At 34.9% G+C, this 21,616-nt stretch overlaps 1 protein-coding gene across 1 annotated transcript in view; it reads right to left on the bottom strand.

Annotated features, from left to right (window-relative positions):
• alpha-Catr (alpha-catenin related) overlaps nucleotides 1-21,616 on the bottom strand; it is a 148,575-nt gene that overhangs the window by 13,526 nt on the left and 113,433 nt on the right. The window contains exons 3-9 of the mRNA XM_088257695.1: nucleotides 5,214-5,419; nucleotides 4,270-4,479; nucleotides 3,196-3,342; nucleotides 2,327-2,629; nucleotides 1,522-1,767; nucleotides 718-996; nucleotides 118-293 (exon numbers count right to left, since the gene is read on the bottom strand). Of these exons, the coding sequence (XP_088113821.1) occupies nucleotides 118-293; nucleotides 718-996; nucleotides 1,522-1,767; nucleotides 2,327-2,629; nucleotides 3,196-3,342; nucleotides 4,270-4,479; nucleotides 5,214-5,419 (1,567 nt within the window). The remainder of the gene's footprint in view (nucleotides 1-117; nucleotides 294-717; nucleotides 997-1,521; nucleotides 1,768-2,326; nucleotides 2,630-3,195; nucleotides 3,343-4,269; nucleotides 4,480-5,213; nucleotides 5,420-21,616) is intronic.

Here is a 21,616-nt window from a genome sequence, read left to right as displayed (position 1 = left end):
AATATCATTTTGTTAGATTTTACTTTTCTTAAAATGCAACGGCCCACTCGGAACAGCCTTACTTATATACCCCCTGGCACATAAAGGGATAATCGGGAATGATGCAGCTCTATTTACCTCTTGACGATGTCATTATTTTCCTCGAGAGCAGCTCCGCTTTCTTGCCATTTGTCAGTTTCTGCATCCATTTCAGAAGACATCATTTTCATCTCCAGTCCAGATTTGGCAATTTTAGCTTGCTCCTCCGAGTCCAGTCTGACGGCTTTCAAAGGTTTACTTGTCGTTCCGTGTTTCTGTAATAAATTTACAAATATGCTAGAACTTCCTCAAGAAAAAGAAATGGAATGTCGAGAAAATTATGTTATGAAAGTTGAAATGCAGTACAAATCGAGGGACTTGTTCTTGACTTTTCCTGAATGTAAGTTCATTTTCGGCAGATATAACTTCATACTTCATATACTTCATGTATTCAAAAACTCAGTGAGGGCACATTATTGTAATTTGCAAATATGTGTATGATGATTTTAACTTCCAATCATGAGTTGACACCTCTATTTATTTTAAGATTATTTATTTATTTTAATTAAATTAAATTCAAATAGATAAAAAATCTCCAAATAAATATTGGTGTCAACACCTCAACCTTAATTTTTCACAATATTTTGTCATGATTGGAAGTAAAAATTAGGATTGAATTTTGGCATACTGCCACCTTACCCCTGGCCTAGGGAGAGACATGTAGACCTGCTTCTCGGGCTTTCCCTGCGCCAGCTCCAGGACCTCCTTGGCCACGGCGGTGACGTCGGACAGCAACCACTGCCACATGTCCACGAACACCTCCAGGTTCTCCTTGGCTATCTTGCTCCCCGGATACATGTTGAGGGTCTTGGCAGCCGTCACCACTTGCGGCCCGTATATCCGAAGGTTGATCTCCGTGAATTTTGCAGTCACTTGTAACGTTTCTGATAAGGCAACGTGTCTCAGCAGTTTGCATACCTGGAAGGAATTATAAAAGTAGAATGATGGATTTGAAACCTACTTTGATTCGTCACTAATATTTAATTAATACAATATAACTTCGGACTGGTACCTAAAGCCCAAGACTGATATGCTTACTGATGGAAGGGTTGCTTGTCTTAGGATATATTGAAAGCTCTCCCAACGGCATTCCCGGATCTGATACAAAAGCATCTAGGCTTCCTGACAGACCTCTCTTGCAAAGATCTTTTATTTTATGAACATTTAATGGATTGCCTAGTGTAGGCAGTGAAAGGGATTAGTAGTTAGTTAGTCCAGTTACTCAGTTAGATCCGATTCCAAGTCTCAGAATAATGGAGCTCTGAGATATACACCGGTGCCATTTCGTGAATTGCCCTAAACACTGTCCAGCAAAGCTCGATCACGGTAACTTTAACCACTGAAGTTCTCTTACAGGTTCCAGTTTCAAAAATAGTCTTGATGATGGCACTAGAAGATGGAACGCCGACAATAATAGAAGGAAGGAAGTCGGACCGTACGAACCTCGAGTATGTGGTCGATATGTTCCAGCAGCAGGTCGGCGTGCGGGTGCAGGCGGTGGCGCAGCTCGGCCGCGTGCTTGGCGGCGCCCGCGGCTGCGCTGCCCAGCTCGGCGGCCTGCGCGCGCGCCGCGCCCACCAGCGCCGCCCACAGCGCGCGCAGCGCCTCCAGCGCGCCCCCGCATGCCGCCTCCAGCTCCGCCTCCATCTCGTGCCCGTACTCCGGCACACCCTCGTGCAATACGTCATCCTGAAAATTAAAAAGTTAGTAAAATGGTCAGTACTATACGGAGTTGAATCGTGGACCCTCGAGATAAGCTCTATGAACCGATCAGAGGCATTCCATGAACCCATAAGGTCAGCAACAAAAATGTGCTACAAAGAACAAGACAGGGGAAGACAGTTGCTGACTGATATCAAGGTCCAGAAGGTGTCCTACCTGGGACACGTGCTTAGAGGAGAGAATTACAAGCTATTGCACTTAATCACAAAAGGCAAATAGAAGGTCAACAAGGTGTGGGCAGTAGACAGATTTCATAGCTCCGGAATACCACATACGAGATTGAACGGGGATCAAGACCGTCGAGGCGCTGTTTAGAGCTACCCAAGACGAGTATAATTACTCTCGAGTGATAGTCGACGTCGGGGGACCTGACAGGACACGCACAGAAGAAGAAGTAAGAAATAAAATACTCACAGATAAAAAAAAACTCGAATGTACAAAGAAGTTGGGAGTCGAAAAAAATAAAAGTGAAATGTACAATAACATGCGTCACTTTAGCTGAAAGTTGTATAGCAAATGGTCTCACCATGTTGACAGCCACCCTGAGCAGCTGGTTGAGCTCCAGCTTGGTGCGGTCGCACAGAAGCAGGATGTTCTGACGGCAGGTGTGGCCCGTGTAGGCCGAGTCCGTGAAGTCGTGCGTGCGCTCGATGAGCTGGTCCAGCGAGCGAGCCAGCTGTGCGCGCTGCGCGGGGCCCGCATGCGCGGCGCGCGCCCGCCCCACCAGCTGCCCGAGTCGGCGCAGCGCCCCCATCACCGTGCCGCGCTCCACGCGCTCCGCCCCGCCGCCGCCCGCTCCGCCGCCCAGCGCTTCCTCGCAATCCCAACCCTGGAATACAGAACATAACATACCTATAAGATACCAGAAGCTAATGCTTAAATAAACATATAAATCAGGAAATTATTTTTAGATGTGTTCAAGTATGCCCCAAAAAAAGTGATCGCATTGAATTCATTCTTCAGCATGTTTTACAGTCTTCAACATCTTTTATCTGAGAATGGTCGGTAAAGAGTCAGGTGGAACTATATGAGCTACAGACCTTGTAAGGTGAGCCAGATATAGTGGCTACCCTAGAGTCTAAAATGGATGACTGAATTTGGTGAACACCAGCCCAAGGTCCAAAGGATGCCTCATCAAAGGTGCCAATGGATGGCGTGCGTCAGATATCTTTCAATACAAAACAATGAAAAGAAGAAAATAAAACAACCAAAATAGGCTCTCTCGGCTGGATGACTGCCTGCAAGGACAGATAGCAATGGAAGAGATTGACGTCAATGAAGATGTATAAATAGGAAGTCCATCCCACGACCCATTTGGTAATTGGAATTAAAGTCATCCAAACAGTCATGAGCATAAGGTGGAATGTTCAGTAACTAATAATCAGCGTCCAATACCTGTGTTCTTGGTGAGAGGGCAGCTTGGCAGTCTAGAACTCCATCCTTCACCACGTAATGGATGAGGTCCATGGCTCTTCTCATTTGACAGAACACTGTGTCTCTATTTTCCCTCGAACTTGGGCACTCTGGGTGTCGTAAACACGCCTAAAACACATAAAAGACAATTCGATTATTAAGATTTATAATTGCTAAATAAATAGACTTGGATAGTATTCAAGTCTTCTAAATTCAATGACTAGGCAATTCTTAATAGTAATCTAGACGTTGGATTCCTGTTTATAGCCATGGAAAACAGGTCTTCTGACTTTGGCTACTTCGGTCCAATCTCTAACGTTCCGGAGTCACTACTCAAGCTACGCCATTGCGGCAGTCCAGTCATGAATGTTGGGCAGCCTCGATGTATGCTTTCTGCCAGCTCCTCTCAGTCCTTCTATCTTTCCCATCATAATTTATTGAAGAAGTGGTATTTTTCTCCACGAAATACATGACTCAGATTATTTATTTCTTTAAACTTCATGTACAGAAAAGAAATAAGTACATTGGTGGGCTTATTTTCCAACCATCCAAAAACACACTAGTGATATTGGTTAAAATGTGCAATACCATATATGGCTGTTTACAATCAGAAGGTAGATAGTAGGTACTTAAATATTTAAAAAAAAAATTACAAATCGATGATAAAAAGGAAGGCAAAGGAAAAAGGGAGTTTAGGGAAGGAGGTTGAAGGAAAAACTAAAGGATGAGGTTTGACGGATACTTAGTAATCTAATGATAGATAGTAAGACGTTTCTCAAAAGTTATAAGAGGAGGTGCATTTTTTACAAAGACAGTCCATAGTCTGGCCGCTTGGACAGAGAAAGAGTTACTGAAGAATGATTGTTATGGCTTATGTTAGTATATAACCTTTCATCGAGGTTTGTATCTACTGATTTTAAGACGTACCCGTCTCTTCGGCAGGACAATTACTATACCAGCAAGTAAGCAACACTATACATCACTATCAACCTACTCAAAATATTGATCACATATGTTTGATGTTTGATTTCAATGGTGTATATATGTGTGTTGTACCTTTGAGGAGGTGAGCAGCATCATGGTAGATCTCTCCAGCACCTGTCTGGCGGCGGCCATCTGTGCTCGTCTCCTCTCATCCTTGAGGTCGTTCTGTCGCTCCCCAGTGACGTGCGCGAGCTCCACCATCTCGGCGCCGAACATGGAGAACGCCTTCACGAACTCCGTGAAGTTTGACACCGACTCCAGTCGACCGAGGGTCCGAGCAACCTAAAATTATTCGGCAGTCACTTTACATTTGTCCATTTTTAATTTGAATTTTACTTGGTAAATACATCTATATTATTTCTTAAAATCTAATTGTGCACATGTTCAATTAGATTTTAAGAAAAAGTGGTACATATTTACCAATATTAAAAATGCAAAGTGACAGTGGCTGTTGAGTAGCATACTGTCCACTGTGCGCAATGCGTAATTAGTATTGCCTGTGTTGCTGTTACGTCCAACAGATGGCACTGCCATTTCTGAAATTTCATTATTTTTTAAATATGTAGTGTTTAACAATAAAAAAGACACCCGTCACAAGTAGACAAAAACACCTGTCACAAGTAGACAAAAACACCTGTCACAGCTCTGAAGAAATTTCGCTTTCGATTCTCGTTCAATAATCGATTATCGAATGAAAAATCAATAATAAAACTAAAAATCGATTATCAAATGAAAAATCGGTTAACGAAAGAAAAATTCAGAATTAAATACAAATCGATTATTTAAAATAATCGATTATAAAACGAAACATCGATTTACAATTGAAAAGGCGTTTATTGATTGAAAAAATCGCTTAACAAATATATTATATATTATAAATGAAAAATGGTTTACCAATTGAAACATCGATTATCAAATGAAAAAACGTTTCTCAAATGAAAAATCGATTATCGAAAGAAAAATCAATTGCCGAATGAAAAATTGACTATTGAATGAAAGATCGAAAAATGCCTTACCTTGTCCTTGGCCAGCAGCAGCTGTTTGACGACCACGATGTCGGCCAGCAGCAGCACGCGCGTGACGGAGGCCAGCAGCCCCCGGGCGGCGCGCACCATGGCGGCGCGCTCGCTGCAGTCCGGCGCTCCGCCCCCGCCGCCCACGGGGCACGGCGCCCCGGCCCCTACGGCGCTGGCCGCCACGCACAGCCGCTCGATGCTGCCACCTGCCGGCGACAAATCACATTACTCACACTGAACGCCACGTACAATGCGCCATCTCTGGATCAACTTGAACAGCCTGACGCATTACTTTCTATTTTATTTTTATTTCTTATTTGGAATTTAACACATCGCTCACTCCTTTCAAGAACGTCATAAATCAAAAAACTTGATTTTTTCAGGAGAACGTTTTTAAAGTTTAAAAATATAATACAATGTATTAAAAATAAATATCAAGCCACTTAATGAACTTTTTACTGTGCAACAGATCTTTTTAGGTAAAACCTGAAGGTTTTTTCTCCATTTAAAAAATATTTATAAAAAAAAATAACAAAACCTTTTCTTCAAAATGAAAAAAAAACACTTTCTGCTCTGTAGGGGGTAAATATTAAGTTAAAAATATGCCTCTTTTGCTTGGATATAGTACATTTTCTGGGCATTCCGAAAACATGGACAACTGAAAATTGTCGATTTTTGATTTATGACGTTCTTGAAAGGAGTGAGCAACATAAGTAACATCAAGTTATACACATATCGCTCACTCCTTTCAAGAACGTCATAAATAAAAACCCTTGATTTTTCAGGAGAACGTTTTTAAAGTTTAAAAATATAATACAATGTATTAAAAATAAATATCAAGCCACTTATTGAACTTTTTACTGTGCAACAGATCTTTTTAGGTAAAACCTGAAGGTTTTTTCTCCATTTGAAAAATATTTAGTTTATTTAAAAAAAATAATTAAACAATACCTTTTCTTCAAAATGCAAAAACAACACTTTCTGCCCTGTATCGGGTAAATATTAAGTTAAAAATATGCCGATTTTGCTGGGATATAATACATTTTCTGGGCATTCGAAAACATGCACAACTGAAAATTGACGATTTTTGAAAATGACGTTCTTGAAAGGAGTGAGCGATATATGAGTAATACAAAACCAGTTATTGTTACAAAATTCCACATTTGTAAAAATATGTGGAAAGGGGATTGGAGGAAGTAAAAGGGGAAAGGCGCAAGATCAAAGCTCAAGTCAAAGACAAATTGTACGAAACGAGAGACACACTACGATATAAATGCCGACTGACAATGTTGAATGGTCATAACGCTTAAAAAATGACAAGTAAAACATATCTTCATCTCCATATTCATCGCTAACCAATTTTGATGAACGATAAATATAGGAACTTTGTTAAGAGTTTGTTCTAATCATGGGAAGCGTTAAGGTGTCAGATGCCCCGGTAATTCTCTCTCTCTCTCTCTCTCTCACACACACACACACACACACACACAAGTCAATTATCATACATTAAAATTATGTATAATACAATATTGAATCTACTGCGCCATCACTAGCACTAGGATACGTACGGCTTCGTTTAATACCATTGTGTACATACATTATCACATTCTGAAATGTACAGCAAAATACTTAAATCCTAGAGCTTGGTACATCGGTCCGTTTATCCGTTCTTGCTTTAGTCACCGAACCTATTGTTATTATCCCGGAATAGGTATCAATGAATCCCACAAAGCTCAACTGGAACATACAATACTATAATACCGCATCGTTTTAGTTTTTTACTGGACGTGTGTGTACGCAAATACTAATTTGGCCTAGTTAGGGCGTTTGTGCACTACACGGAATTTTACCGTCCGGAACTTCAGTTAGCATATAAAACGGATGATTGGCTTGTGCTTTTGTCCATCTTTATTCGGATCGGAGCTCTTGAACGGTGCGTGAACACGTTGCGCGTAAATTCGATCACGCTAAACTGTCGTAGTCGCTTTTATTTTTCAAAACCGGACTGCCGGACGGTAAAATTCCGGGTGGTGCACAAGCCCCCTTACACTCTGGCCTACCCTTTTAACCTAAAATTTATGTAAAAATATTTAATACTAATATTTTTTCATATTCAAGTTGGCATGATCAAGTATTTAAAATATTATACTTTAAAGTGATCAGATCAGGAGACGGAATAATCGGCGGGTACGTATGAGGAGATGCATAAATGTGAAAGAGGCGAAGATTGTTTGCAAAGACAGATTGACGCAGCGTTCTATTCCCTCTGCCTACCCCTGCGGTGAAGCGGCGTGTAGGTTAGTTCATTAGTTAGTAAATTTATGTTTTTTTAATATTAAAATTTTTCAACAGTGACCATCTAAAATTTTGTAACTTGACACATTGCTACCTTTAATACACACACACACACAATCACACATTTTTGGAACTCATACATATCATAAATCTCATGCCACTCCGGGCTTGAGTTCATCGCAGCATATATAGTTAATTTGAGAAAGCTTTTATTTAGCAGAGACCCTTTTATTTAAACGTATGCAAGATCCTTACCAGATTATTTTACATACTGGGAGACGCGTAAAAACATGATTTAAAAGGTGCTTCTTGTTCACAAATCTGGGTTTCTCAACTTAAGAGTTATTTTTATAAACACATAACAATGTGTAAAAATAACCCACATTTGTGAACAAGGATTTGGACACACACAAATTGAGATCTCGTTAAGTTGCTTAATTAATTACTGTCAAATCGATATTATAAAACATCTTTACGTTTAAATTAATTTGAAGGAAATTGGAAATTATAAATTACAATATTCACATATCGCTCACTCCTTTCAAGAACGTCATAAATCAAAAAACTTGATTTTTCAGGAGAACGTTTTTAAATTTTAAAAATATAATACAATGTATTAAAAATTAATATCAAGCCACTTATTGAACTTTTTACTGTGCAACAGATGTTTTTAGGCAAAACTTGAAGGTTTTTTCTCCATTTGAAAAATATTTATTATATTTAAAAAAAGAATTAAACAATACCTTTTCTTTGAAATGCAAAAACAACACTTTCTGCCCTGTAGCGGGTAAATATTAAGTTTAAAATATGCCTCTTTTGCTGGGATATAGTACATTTTTTGGGCATTCCGAAAACATGCACAACTGAAAATTGACGATTTTTGAAATATGACGTTCTTGAAAGGAGTGAGCGATATGAGTAGAATATCCGAAATTATATATCGTGCATTGAAACTAATCGTCTATTTATAGCGGGCAAAGAAAACCCTTTTGGAGAACGTTAACTGAACAACAATGGCCGGGAATACGAAACGGGTCGCAAAATATTCAGCTCCCTCAGCCGAGAATTTCAGTAATGAAAAACGAGAGAATTGCAAATCGCAAAATTTTCATTTAATATTTAGCATAATGTGTCACAATATGGCAACCCTCGGAGCTGTTTTCACCCCGTGGGTCTTTTGCCCTCCGTTCCTCAACCTCGACACCCCTTTGCACGGTAATTCTTATTATTCTGTTTTTGGTGACGCTTTGCAATAGGGAAAACCTCAGTTGCTGCTTTATGATTTCCTGGTACCCATCATAAAACAATGGAGGTGTGAGGTGATTGTACGGCAGTAACTTATATATTGTGCATATATATATATATATATATATATATATATATATATATATATATATATATATATATATATATATATATATATATATATATATATATATATATATACACATATATAAATTATCGCACCAAAATATACCAAACGGATACTTAACGGATAGATATTTTTACCACAAAGTGACTGCCGAATGAATTAACGAAATTCATAAATTTAGTACATATTGAAGTTTTGCTGTTACTCTCAACTTACATGTTACAAGTTAAATATTATAAATAAAATGATTTATAATATTAGACAACTCGTGTCGGTCTGTAAAAACAAGGAAACGACACATAAGCGTATCAAGCCCTTCTCAAAACTGACGTAAAGTCGCCATCTTGGTTTTTCTCTGTCGCACTCTGTTTTATCGGCGGAACACTTTTTAAATTCAAAATTAAAGGAATGCATTTCTTCACAAGACATCGGGTTCTCGCGACCCAGGACATCCACTGATGAAAATTGGTCGGTAGTTCTTGTCTGAACGGGACGCAAACCTAACATGACTGGGAGGATGTAAAGGAGCTGGCAGCCGACTAAAGAGCTTGGAGGTAGTTAGTAGACTCTAAATCTATATGCTCCACGTACGGAGCGGATATAAATTAAATGTCGATGATGTATTCTGATTAATCATAATATCGCGAGTGATAAACAAATAAATGAAATAAATTTTGGATTCTTATGCGATATTTCATAAAATTATTATTGTTACCGTACACATGACACAATAAATTACCGCACATCAATTCACATAAATCACAACTTACACACAGAGAACTACAAGATAACACATATCTCTTTTGGTCAAAAGCACTTTTAATGTTATGCAATAAAGTTATACAACCAGCCCCTACTATCCATTAAGTCAATAAATAGAAACTAAATTTTGTAAAATGTGCCCTCGGCACGGGAAAACTCAGCGAGGGCACACTACCGTAATCTATATTTTGTAATTATGATGAAATAAATATTGCTATTGTAAAGTTTTTGTTAAAAATTCAGTTTTTCAATAATTACGTATTATTCAAGTGTACTTTTCTGTTATTTTTCATTACCTACATTATTCATTTATCATTCTTTTTGACGGTTTAAAAGTGTAACATGTACTGAAATAATATTAATAAAAAAATTGAAATCGCTCGTTGAATTTTATAAATTCATCATTTCGAATATTTCTTCGGCAGGCATCATAGTTCCTTTCGTACTAGTTTCATCTAATACCTTCGTCGCGTCAGTGGTTCATTCAAATAATGAGAAATCGCTTACTTTAAAAAAATTCCTAGGAAATCGCACGACCAAGAATTTTGATTGAAAATGTTTGAAAGCTCGTTATATATTTTCCGGTAATTAGATTTCGGGAAACTTTTTCGAACAAAATTACGGAGCAAAAGGTCAAATTTGCGGAAAGGAACCGCAGATTACTAAGATCCGTCAAAATACGCAAATACGAAGGAAGTTTTCGCCCATAAAAAATAAATGAGCGTAAATATTATATTACCTCGTTAATTCAAGATTCAATTACATATTGAAATCAATTTTATATTAACAGCATACAATGAGTAGAGATTTATTTCGTTCTATTATTTTATAATTCGTATTATTATTATTATAAAAAATTAAATGTTTTAGTAAAAATAAATTTCAAATATGATTTTTCTGTTCACAGCATTTTGTGTCCAAATCCTTGTTCACACACCTGGATTTCTCCTCTCTCTTTCTCTCTCTCTCTATGCTTGTGTAAGAAAAGTTGATTTTTCAGTTGGTTATTATCGTCGCAAGTAATTGATATTTATCTTACTTTTTTCCCCAGCTGACCAATATTAGGTGAAAATATAATAGTTTTCCTCGTTGAAAATGTCAAACACTCGCAAATGGTATCGTATAGGTATGCTAAAAATTGAAAAAAAATTAAGATATAAATTTAATGTTTGATAAAAGGAATAATAAACAAAGAAGCGCCCAGTGTCACAAATTATCAATATATCTATATTGACATCTCAACTTGGATGATAAGAATATAGATGTCTTGGTGTTTACAGGGCTTAAGACCTGTCATATGCTGGTTAAAGCGATCACTTTATAAAAGTGTAACATTCACCATTCTACCTACGATTGAGAATCACGCTACTCAAATTTCGGAAATGTATGTATATCTTTCAACTGACACCTTCTTTCACATGCAAGTTTTCAGCACCATCTATGGTTGAGTTGAGTAAGTGTTTTTATTTGGCAAAGATCTTCATTAAATGTATGGAGATAGATTACATTGTCAAAGGATTTAAAATTTAATTGAATTATGAAAAAATATGCTCAAAACAGACGTGTTTAGGAATACGCTTTGTATGCATAAAATAAGACGGTTCTTCCAGCGAAATAACTTACGTCTATGGCTTCATAAGCGGGCAATCTGCAGTATAGGGTGTCATAAAAGACAGAAATTCTTTTGAAATTTCCATCCGATGAGTTTATTGAAAGGCGTCGTGACGCCTGACGTCCTATCGAATGTCAGCCGAGGGCACGGAGTCAAAAGGGACAAGAGGGTGCAAGGACCCGTCAGACCCGTCCCATTATAAAACCACCCCATATATTACGTGCCCCTCAAATTGGGCTGGTATTTCGGCTAGTGGGTTGCTAAGTATCAGCAGGCTTTGGCGTAACGTGTAGCGACGTCGTTCAACGTTCTCACTAAATAATGGATTCTCTAAAACTCTGTCAAGTGTAATTTATATCCAACGGATAAGAGACGTTGCTATATTTTATTTATATTTCATCCTAAGGGAAATTGGAAAGCGAGGGCTGTGATAAGCTTACATACTCGTAAAACATCCAATAATATCTTATCTGCACCCCAATGGTGCATAAGGCACTGTGTCGTATTAATGCAGTGTTATCTTGCTCGTTACATTTATGAAGGCAAGGTGATCACTCCTGTACTTCTGGGACCAGGACCTTATTAAATGAATATTAGAGTGTAAAATCATTAATATTTATTTTGACCTCGCTTGGAATTCGAACGCAGGACCTCCAGCACGGTAGCTAAACACGCTAACCATTACACTATAGAGGCAGACCTAATAATACAAATGGAAAAATTATTTTCACAACATTTTGAGTATGTCCAAATACTTGTTCACAAATCTGGGTTTCTCCGGTTAGGATCTTGCATAAATCAAAATAAAGGGTCTCTGCTAAATAATAGCTTTCCCAATCTAAGCATAGGTGGCTCTAGTAAACTCTCGTGTATAGGGTCTTGAGATTAATGATATATGTAGGAGAAAATTTTGAGTAGTGTGGTTGTCAATCATGGGTAGAATGGTGAATGTTGCACGTGCGTAAGGGATCACTGAACCAACCTATCTAATAGGTGATATAAGCCCTATAAATACCCAGTCTTTCATATTCTTTTTCATCTTTGTTGAGATTTATGAAAATGATAAATGATTTATACTTTGGATCACTCAGTCATATTAGTATTTTTTTTAAATGCGTTTTAATCTTATTCTAATCTAAAGACACTGACTGCAGTCGAGTCATTTTATTATTTGGTAGACCCATCTGTATATTGTACTATTAGTGCCGTTAATAATCGACTCTAAATACTACAAATGATTTTATTGATTGACGCTCAGCATCAACTGGAAAACTCTATGCATCAACAACATGCGTGATATAGCAAAATTGTCTTTAACAAAAGTTTCTGGTATAATTTTATTTCCAATTCAGTTCATAATTTTATTGCAACCCTGAAGTTTATATTGGAAAACTCCCAGAAGTGTTTCTGTCACTCAAAAAAATACGACATTCGAAATTTGAGTAATCAATCATGGTTAGAATGGTGAATATTGGGTGTATAAAGCGATAACTTAAACATGCCGATGACAGGTCATAGTAAGCCAGGTAATTATCCAGACTTCCGTATACCAATGAAATTCTTCATCTTATTTAGATAAGTATTAATATTTAAAAAAAAAACATTTTTTTCTTCTAAAATGGATTCTTATATCAAAGATTTACTATTTATGGTGTACTTCACATGGATTTTGCCACGTTTGAATTTTAAACGTGGACATGAATTGATTGTTATAATAAATAAAGTTTTAAATTAAGTATAACTTCAATTCTAATAATAATCTAATAAACAATTTATTATTTCAAAATTCCTCACCTTTGGTATCCAAGTTTTCGTTATTATCAAACTCTACCCCCTAACTAACCCCCTCCCCTCACTTACAGATTAGTTTATATTCAAACCCGTAGGTGGAAGCATCTGTAGCTTCCGAAATTAGTCGTTAAAAATAAAAAAATACTCTAGTGGTAGAAAACAAGTATTAACATTAACATTTTTTTACTGATTTTTTTTTCAAAAATTTAAATAAAGAAAATAGTTGGTAAATAAACAAAAATTTAAAATGTAATAAAACGTTTCTACCTCTCTAATAAAGTAGATACTAGTTTTTACCAAGTAAAATTTAAATTAAAAAAATGAAGTAACTTTATTTATATGTAAATAAAATCCTAATTGTTAAGGTTTTTATCATTTGGAATCTTGATTTTCCGTTTTCGGATTGATTACTGACATTTGACTGTATACGTACATTGCTCAATTACGGCCCAAAAATGTCATAAAACTTTACTGAATGAGACTCTTTGAAACGGGTGTATCAAAAAAGGCACCGAAAATAAGAAAGTACAACAAGTAAGTCGATTAATCATTTTCTTGGCTCTTCAAAAAGTCAGTAAATAAATTAGAAGCAAATGATATCCCCATTGTGTAAAGTTGTGTTACGAAGCGAGAATCATAATTCCCTTTCAAGTATTGCGGAGTTAGTTAATCCGAGTCTCGTATAATGTCATCACTTGGCCCAAACTCAACAATAATTTGTTCTAACTCAATTGAATGTAAAACTGATGGCGTCGTGTCAACAGTTAGCAGTTCGCTGCCGAGTATAGACTTTTCAATGCAATGTTTCTCAAACCTTTTACTTTTCCATAAAACAATTGTCCATAAGTTTTCGGTGGAAGGTGGAATTCAATAGCCCTATTATTTATTACATTTTACATCTCAACACAGATGAAGAAGAATATGGAAGTCTGGGTATTTACAGGGCATATGATCTTTTATAGCCTGGTTAAGTGAAAGGCCTATCATAGGCTGGTTAGGTGATCACATTGCATAAGTGCAACATTTACCATTCTACCTAAGATTGACAACCACAATAATAAAATTTTCGGAACTCATAAATATATTGATCAATCTCATGACACAATACATACATATGAGTTAACAAGAGCCATCTGTGTTGGACTGAGTAAAACTTTTACTAAGCATAGACTCTTTTATTTGGATATATGCAAAATCCTACTCGGATTATTTTCGTATGCTGGGAAACGACTGAAAATACGATTTTCAATTTTTTATGCAGCTTAAAATTTGACCAGTTATTTTCATTCACACCATTTTGAGTGTGTCCAAATACTTGTTTACAAATCGGGGTTTCTTCTACTAAGGAGTTATATTTACATGTTTTTCTTGTTGGATGTGCAAATTCATCACTGATTATCATTATTTGAGAATTTGGTATCCAATTACGAAAAATACAATTGGAAATACAACCTTCTTAAAAGACCTGACCAGAAATATATAACAGCATTTGACAGGCACTGTGGCAGTTTATATTTCATTCTACAAGTCCTGTCAAGCTGCAAGCTGTGAATATGACAGTTCGCTGTTGGTTCATAAGCAGAGATTTAGATTTACTGTTCTCTCGCATAAGTTCAGGTCTCGATTCAAACGGATGACGGATTAGCGAATTGAGGTAGTTACTAGTTACTTTTAAAATGGCTTAATGGTCTTTCGAAGCTCGCTGTGTCAACTTGAATTGAATGCCTAGTAACCAATATGTAACTTATAATGCTGTAATTTATCACGCAGAGCTGAGGCTACACGTATGATAATGTATGGGATCCGACGGGGAAAGATTGATGGTCTGATATAAAGCTTAGAACAATGACGGATTAATATGGTCGATAAACCTTTCGACAGCGAGAACCTATTGAAAAATAAATACATATAGGCATAGGGGTGGATTTTTTAAATAACCTAACCAACCAACTATCTTTATAAAATAAAACTCAATTTTTGTTTTTAGCCACTACTATTTTTGGTACTTTTTTCAAATGGTTTCGACTAGAAGTTTCTCATCTTCAGGGATGGATAAGTATTTATAGTACGTATCCATCTCCGAAAATGACAAAGTGCATTTTGGAAGTACCAAAAAAGAAGGTGGTTAAAAACAGCGATTGATGTTTATTTTATAAAGTTTATTAATCGTGCCCACAAGGAAAAAATATTAAAAAAAATTAGTAACCAGTAGGTAGACAGAAAGAATAGAATATCACACCATACTGTTTTTGTGAACTTTCTTTGTTGTTTTCACATTAATGCATCTCTTTATTATAATGATATCGTCATATCATATAAAATCTATTTATTTGGCGTTTAATTTGTAGAACTCCATTTAAAATGTATGTGTTAAATGTTAAATCAAACACTGATTTACAACAACATTTTGAGTGTGTCCAAATACTTGTTCACAAAATCTGGATTATCTCCAATTACAGGAGTTATTTTCATATTATTTTTATATGAAAATAATATAAGAGTTTCTGCTTAATAAAAAGCTTCTTTACATCTCACCAATAGATGTGTCTAGTGAAGTTCTAGTGATTCATGAACATGGTTTCTAAATTGGTTCATATATATAGAACTTCCAAGAATTTGAGTAGTGTGGTTGTCAATAATGGGTAGAATTGGTGAATGTTACACGTGTGTAAAGTGATCACTTAAACCAGCCTATGACGGTCGTAAGCCCCGTAAATGCCCAGACTTCCATATTCTTCTTCATCTTTGATGAGATGTCAAAAAATAACTGATTTACAACACAAACTTTGTAGACTAAAAAATATGTGTTTGATTTAAACCTAACCTAACCCTTATACGCACCCAATGATGCATAGGGCACTGCATCGTAGAAAAGCAGTGTTATCTGCATCATTAAATACACGAAGTAAAGATGGTCAGCCTTCCGCTTCAGATACCAGTTCAGGGTCATGTTAAATAAATATTAGACTGAAAAAACACTAATATTTATTTTGACCCTCTTGGGAATCGAACCCGGGACCTCCAGCATGGTAGCCTAGCGTACTAACCACTACACTATGGAAGTGAACAAATATTGTAATATAATACATATGTACATCATATAAAATATAATATATCGCTCACTCTTTTCAACAACGTCATATATAAAAAAAAATGATCTTTCAGGAGATCGTTTTTAAAGCTTATGAATATAATAAAATGTATTAAAAATAAATATCAAGCCGCTAATTGAACTTTTTACTGTGCAACAGATCTTTTTATGTAAAATCTGAAGGTTTTTTCTCCATTTGAAAAATATTTAGAATATTTAAAAAAAATAATTAAACACTACCTTCTCTTCAAAATGCAAAAACAACACTTTCTGCCCTGCAGCTGTAGCTGTAAATATTAAGTTAAAAATATGCCGCTTTTGCTGGGATATAGTACATTTTTTGGGCATTCCGAAAACATACACAACTGAAAATTGTCGATTTTTTATATATGACGTTGTTGAAAGGAGTAGCGGTATGTACATTAATTGTGAACTTGAACCGAGGTAATTTATTAATCTAACAAGTTTCAAGTTTTCTATCGAAAATAATAAGTTTTTGGGGAATATCTCGGGTATCGCATGAGTAACGAGACTAAAAATTAAATAAAAAAAGGTATAGCTAATGTTTGGTAATATATTATTATGCTGTAAGTAATGAGTTTAGTGAGAAGGATGAAGTGAAAGGTTTGCGTGCGAAGCGAAAGTAGAAGTGGAAATGGCTGGTAAATAATGAAACTAAATTAAGAAAAGAAAATAAAATTAACTACATTATAAATATTTCTCAGATATTAGACATGCAAAACTGGAAAAATAACACTAACTCAAGTCGAATTGTAACAATTGTAAAAAGTGATTCATAAATAACATTGTAACATGAAATTAAAACATTAAGGAAATTCAAGGTATCTTCGACTTGTAGACTAAAAAATATGTATTTGATTTAACATGTAATACATTCTTCCCTTCTAACCCTTATACGCACCCAATGGTGCATAGGGCACTGCATCGTATTATACCAAGGAAATCTTGTGTTATCTGCATCATTTAATACACGAAGTAAAGATGGTCAGCCTTCCGCTTCAGATACCAGTTCATGGTCATGTTGAATAAATATTAAACTGAAAAAACACTAATATTTATTTTGACCCTCTTGGGAATCGAACCTGGGACCTCCAGCATGGTAGCTTCGACTTTATAAGTAATCTAGTGTAGTGGTTGGCACGTTTGGCAACCGTGATTGAGGTCTCGAATTCGATTCCTAGGGGGATTATAATGAATTTAAGTGATTTTTATGAAATTCAAACATTGGAAAAATCAGGGTTTCTTCGTCTAAATGTATCAAGTGTAGTGGTCAGTGCGTTTAACTACCGTGCTTGAGGTCTCGGGTTTGATTCCTAGAGGGATTATAATCATTGATTTTTCATTGTAATAATTATTTGATACTACCCTGAAATGGTATTTGATTCGCGGGACTGATCACCTCCCCTTCGTGTATTTAACGATTGAGATAATACTGTTTATATACTGTGTAGTGTCCTATGCACCATAAGGTATGGATAAGGATTAAATGAAGAAAAAAAACCTTTTAATAATTTATTTGTTATATTATTAACTATTATATAATATACTGATTGATATTATGGTTTCTGGTTTGAAAGATGTTAATGCTGAGATAAGTATAATATTATCGATAAAAAAATGAAGGTGTGTTGAGATGGTTTGGGCATGTGAATCGAATGAGTGAAGAAAGAATAGTAAGAAAATAAGACGAATGTAGTTGGCAATAGAAAACTTGACATGATCAAGTGAGTCAATACTTGAAAGTGTTCAGGTAAGGAGTCGGAATAATTGGTGGGTATATACGTTTATGAGGAGATGCATGAATATGGAAGGGGAGAAAATTGTTTGCAAATACAGATTTGTGTGATGTTCAATTATCTCTGCTTACCTCTGCGGGGAATTTGCATGATGGTTGGTAAGTTTAATAATTTTAATTTCATTAATTGATTCGGTAGTCACTTTGTGGTAAAATCCATCGATTTTAATTAAAGATTTCCTTGGTATAATTTTCTAACACCATATACTCGTATTTCAAATACATACATACAAATAATTATTTCATACACAAACAGTGTTTGAAAATGATGCGAAACACGTGTCACGATAGATTTTAAGAAATAGTGGTATTTACCAAGTAAAACTTAATTGAAAAATTATAATTTCTTGAATGTTTTCCGCAGATATTTTGTGGCACATTTTATAAGCTTTATAAAATAAAATAACTTTGTTATAACCACATTTTTATTAATACAATTTAACCTACCGGTTTCAACAAGAACCTTGTTATTATCAGGGTGTATATTTATTCAAAAACATTAAAAACATTAAAATACTCTCACCAAAAAACTTGCACCACACACTCCGTAAAAATCCTAAATGTCCTTTAGGATTTTTACGGAGTGTGTGGAAGTTTTTTGGTTAGAGTATTTTAATGTTTTTGAATTAATATAAACCCTGATGATGACGAGTTTCTTGTTGAAACCGGTAGGTTAAATTGTATTAATAAAAAAGTGGTTAAAACAAAGTTATTTTAGTTTACAAAGTTTTGAAAAATTATTATTTTATTCTAATTAGCGAAGTGCTGTAATACGTTCTGAATGAGAACTCGGCAGTTAACGTATATTTTAGACTCCGTACAATGCATTCAATTTGAAAGTTTGTTTAAAGACGCGGGAATGTCGAAGCGGCAGATAAATCTCAAAGTTTTCGACAATAGTGGAGTTGGGAAAGTTTCAGCGAGGAATTTTCGATCGTATAATGTAAAGAGAAATGGATCCGAAGCAGGTGTACCGAAAGGGACATGAGTTACCAACACGTTCAAATTTTCCATTCCCCATATTCCATAATGTTTGTAAAGACCGTTCACTCCAATTTTAATGAGATTCAAGCCCCATGAATAAGAAAATATCCGAATTTGTCCCGAGAATTTAAATTAATTTTAAATCTTTATTTTTTTATTGGGTAGAAATTTTTCACATTTGATCTAAAAAGACGCCCAAAAAATAACTTTATAATGAAAAATATGCTTAAGTTTACTTGGTGAATACCACTAATTCTTAAAATCTATTGTGATACGTGTTTAAATGTATTATTTGCATCATTATCAAACACCATGTTTGAAAATTATGAGGAATGCATCGAAACATGTGTCATAATAGTAATATTTACCAAGTAAAATTTAAATTAAAAATCATAAATTAGTTTTAAAAAATCGTAAAAAGTCCTCGTAAGGAAATTTGAGATTTTGATGGATAGATAGATCTGAATGAGTACTTACCAAGTTCTAAAATTAAAAATGGATAGATATTACAATTAACTGACTGCCGAATCAATTAATGAAAAAAAATGACATAGGTACATATGTATTCTGTATATTTTGATTGTGTTCAAATCGAATTTCTGCTATGATTAACGTTTTCAACTTACAATTTTAAACCAATAAAGTGATAATTTTTATGGAGTTAAGATTAAAGTTTTTTTTATACTCGTAAGTATGACTTTCGTCCAAAAGATTCATTCCAATTACAGCAGTTCAAAGAAAGTTTGTCGGGCCATTAGTAAGTTTACAGACTTACTGATTCTGTCGCCGGATCCTCTCCTCGGGGCATGTTTGCCTCTGTAACTATCCACGCTATCCCTCAGGAATCCTACCCCAGATTCGAGAAAATCAGGGAAGAATTGAGAAAGCTGATTTTTTCAACTTGTGCTTTTGTCATATTTCAGTGGAACTTTTTATTTGTTATTTTTTAGGAATAACCCGCAAAGTCTCTATTTGCTTGTCTGTAAGTAGGAGAGTAATGAAAGGGAAGGTTAATGTGAAAAAGAAATTAAGAATATCCAGACCAATTGAAAATAAATCTTTCTTGAATTTATTTTGCAATTCGCGGAAATCGAACCTGCGAGGCCAGTTTCACAGTTGAGCGTCTACCCAACTACGCCACGTTGCCTGTCAATATTTGTGTTTTTATTATTTACAAAAATACGTCAATTTCATACTATTTCTGTTAGCCTAAGCGGATCATTATTAAAATAGGTATTAAATTGGAGTACAGTGGGTTTGTACTGAAGAAACTCTGACTCAAGACTCCGCGACACTAACCACGTGACCACAATCCGACAGTAAAAAGAACCTATATCTGAATGAGTTTTTGTGATCATCTGTCGATGAAAACATCCGAGTTTTCGAAACTAGTCGTATGAAATAAAAAACCCAAATAGTGATCTAATATTAATGTTTAATTTTAAATAATCAACATGTCATTCGACAAAATTAATGCCAGATTAATAAATAATATATATTGTGAAGCATTTTCACTAATCTTTATGACTGATTATGATTTCTCTAGAGCATATATGGGCAACTACCGGCCCGACTAGCTTTTTTATAAATCATCTCGGCAAAGGATATACAAATATACAAATTTACGCGCATTTGCAAGAAAAATCTTTTGTCTTTTTGGCAGCACACATACGTGAAAACAGTTTTTTTCGAGGATCAAACAACTTAATAAAAAATACGAACGAGGAAAACAGATGCAAATTTTATGCGATTATCCTATTATAAGTCAAGTACAGAGCCAATCTTTACACTAAATTTAGAAATCAGAATACATGTTTTATATTAATATTATATCATTCATTATAAGTTATCATATATAGTTGAATATTCTGCGTGTATATAATTTTTACGGTTTTCGATTAGTACTTCAGTACTAAAAATTGTTCATAAATTAAAATAACAAATTTATTACGCACAATTCACCCAAAAAATATCTGTGTTTTATAATTTTAAATGCGTAATATAAAAATTTAAGAACGTTTAATTACGTTTATTACCCAAGTTTATTCATTAATTTAAAAAAAAATACTTAAACAAAGCCAATAAAATTTATCAAAAAATTGTCGGTCATTGTAAGGGTTAAGCTGAACGCTTGATCACCAAATAATGACTGTACAAAACTAATAATAATTAGGGTATTTTGGTCGAACTGGTGTTAGTTAGGATGTTCAGTATGTGTTTTATTATTTTATTTATTTATATACGTATTTAGGTATCGAACACATGAATAAATAAATACAATAATTAAAAAATACGTATGTCATTTTTTGTTTCGGCATTATTATTTGTGGTAAAGAAATGATTAAATGTAAAAAAAAACAGTTGTTATTTTAACCACTTGAGTATTATATTGTAACGACTAGTTTCTGAAGCCACATATGCTTCCATCTATGGGTTCAATTGTAAACTGTAGTTTACATTTAAGATTTTATTTAAATACACATTAATATTTAATGTAGTTTATATTCAAACCCGTAGATGGAAGCATCTGTAGCTTCTAAAACTAGTCGTAACAATAAAATATTTAAGTGGTAAAAAAACAAGTGTTTTATTTTTATACTTCAAATACATATATTTTAAAGTGTTTATTTATACAAGGAATTTTTTTCTATCGATCAGCTAAAATATCGGAGAGTGTAAA

The sequence above is a fragment of the Brachycentrus maculatus genome, unplaced genomic scaffold, assembly GCF_059751285.1.
Source record: "Brachycentrus maculatus isolate JH-2025_06_01 unplaced genomic scaffold, ASM5975128v1 h1tg000005l, whole genome shotgun sequence".
NCBI lineage: Eukaryota > Metazoa > Arthropoda > Insecta > Trichoptera > Brachycentridae > Brachycentrus > Brachycentrus maculatus.
The sequence above is the reverse complement of the archived record's forward strand: the minus strand, read 5'-3'. Positions and strand labels throughout refer to the sequence as shown.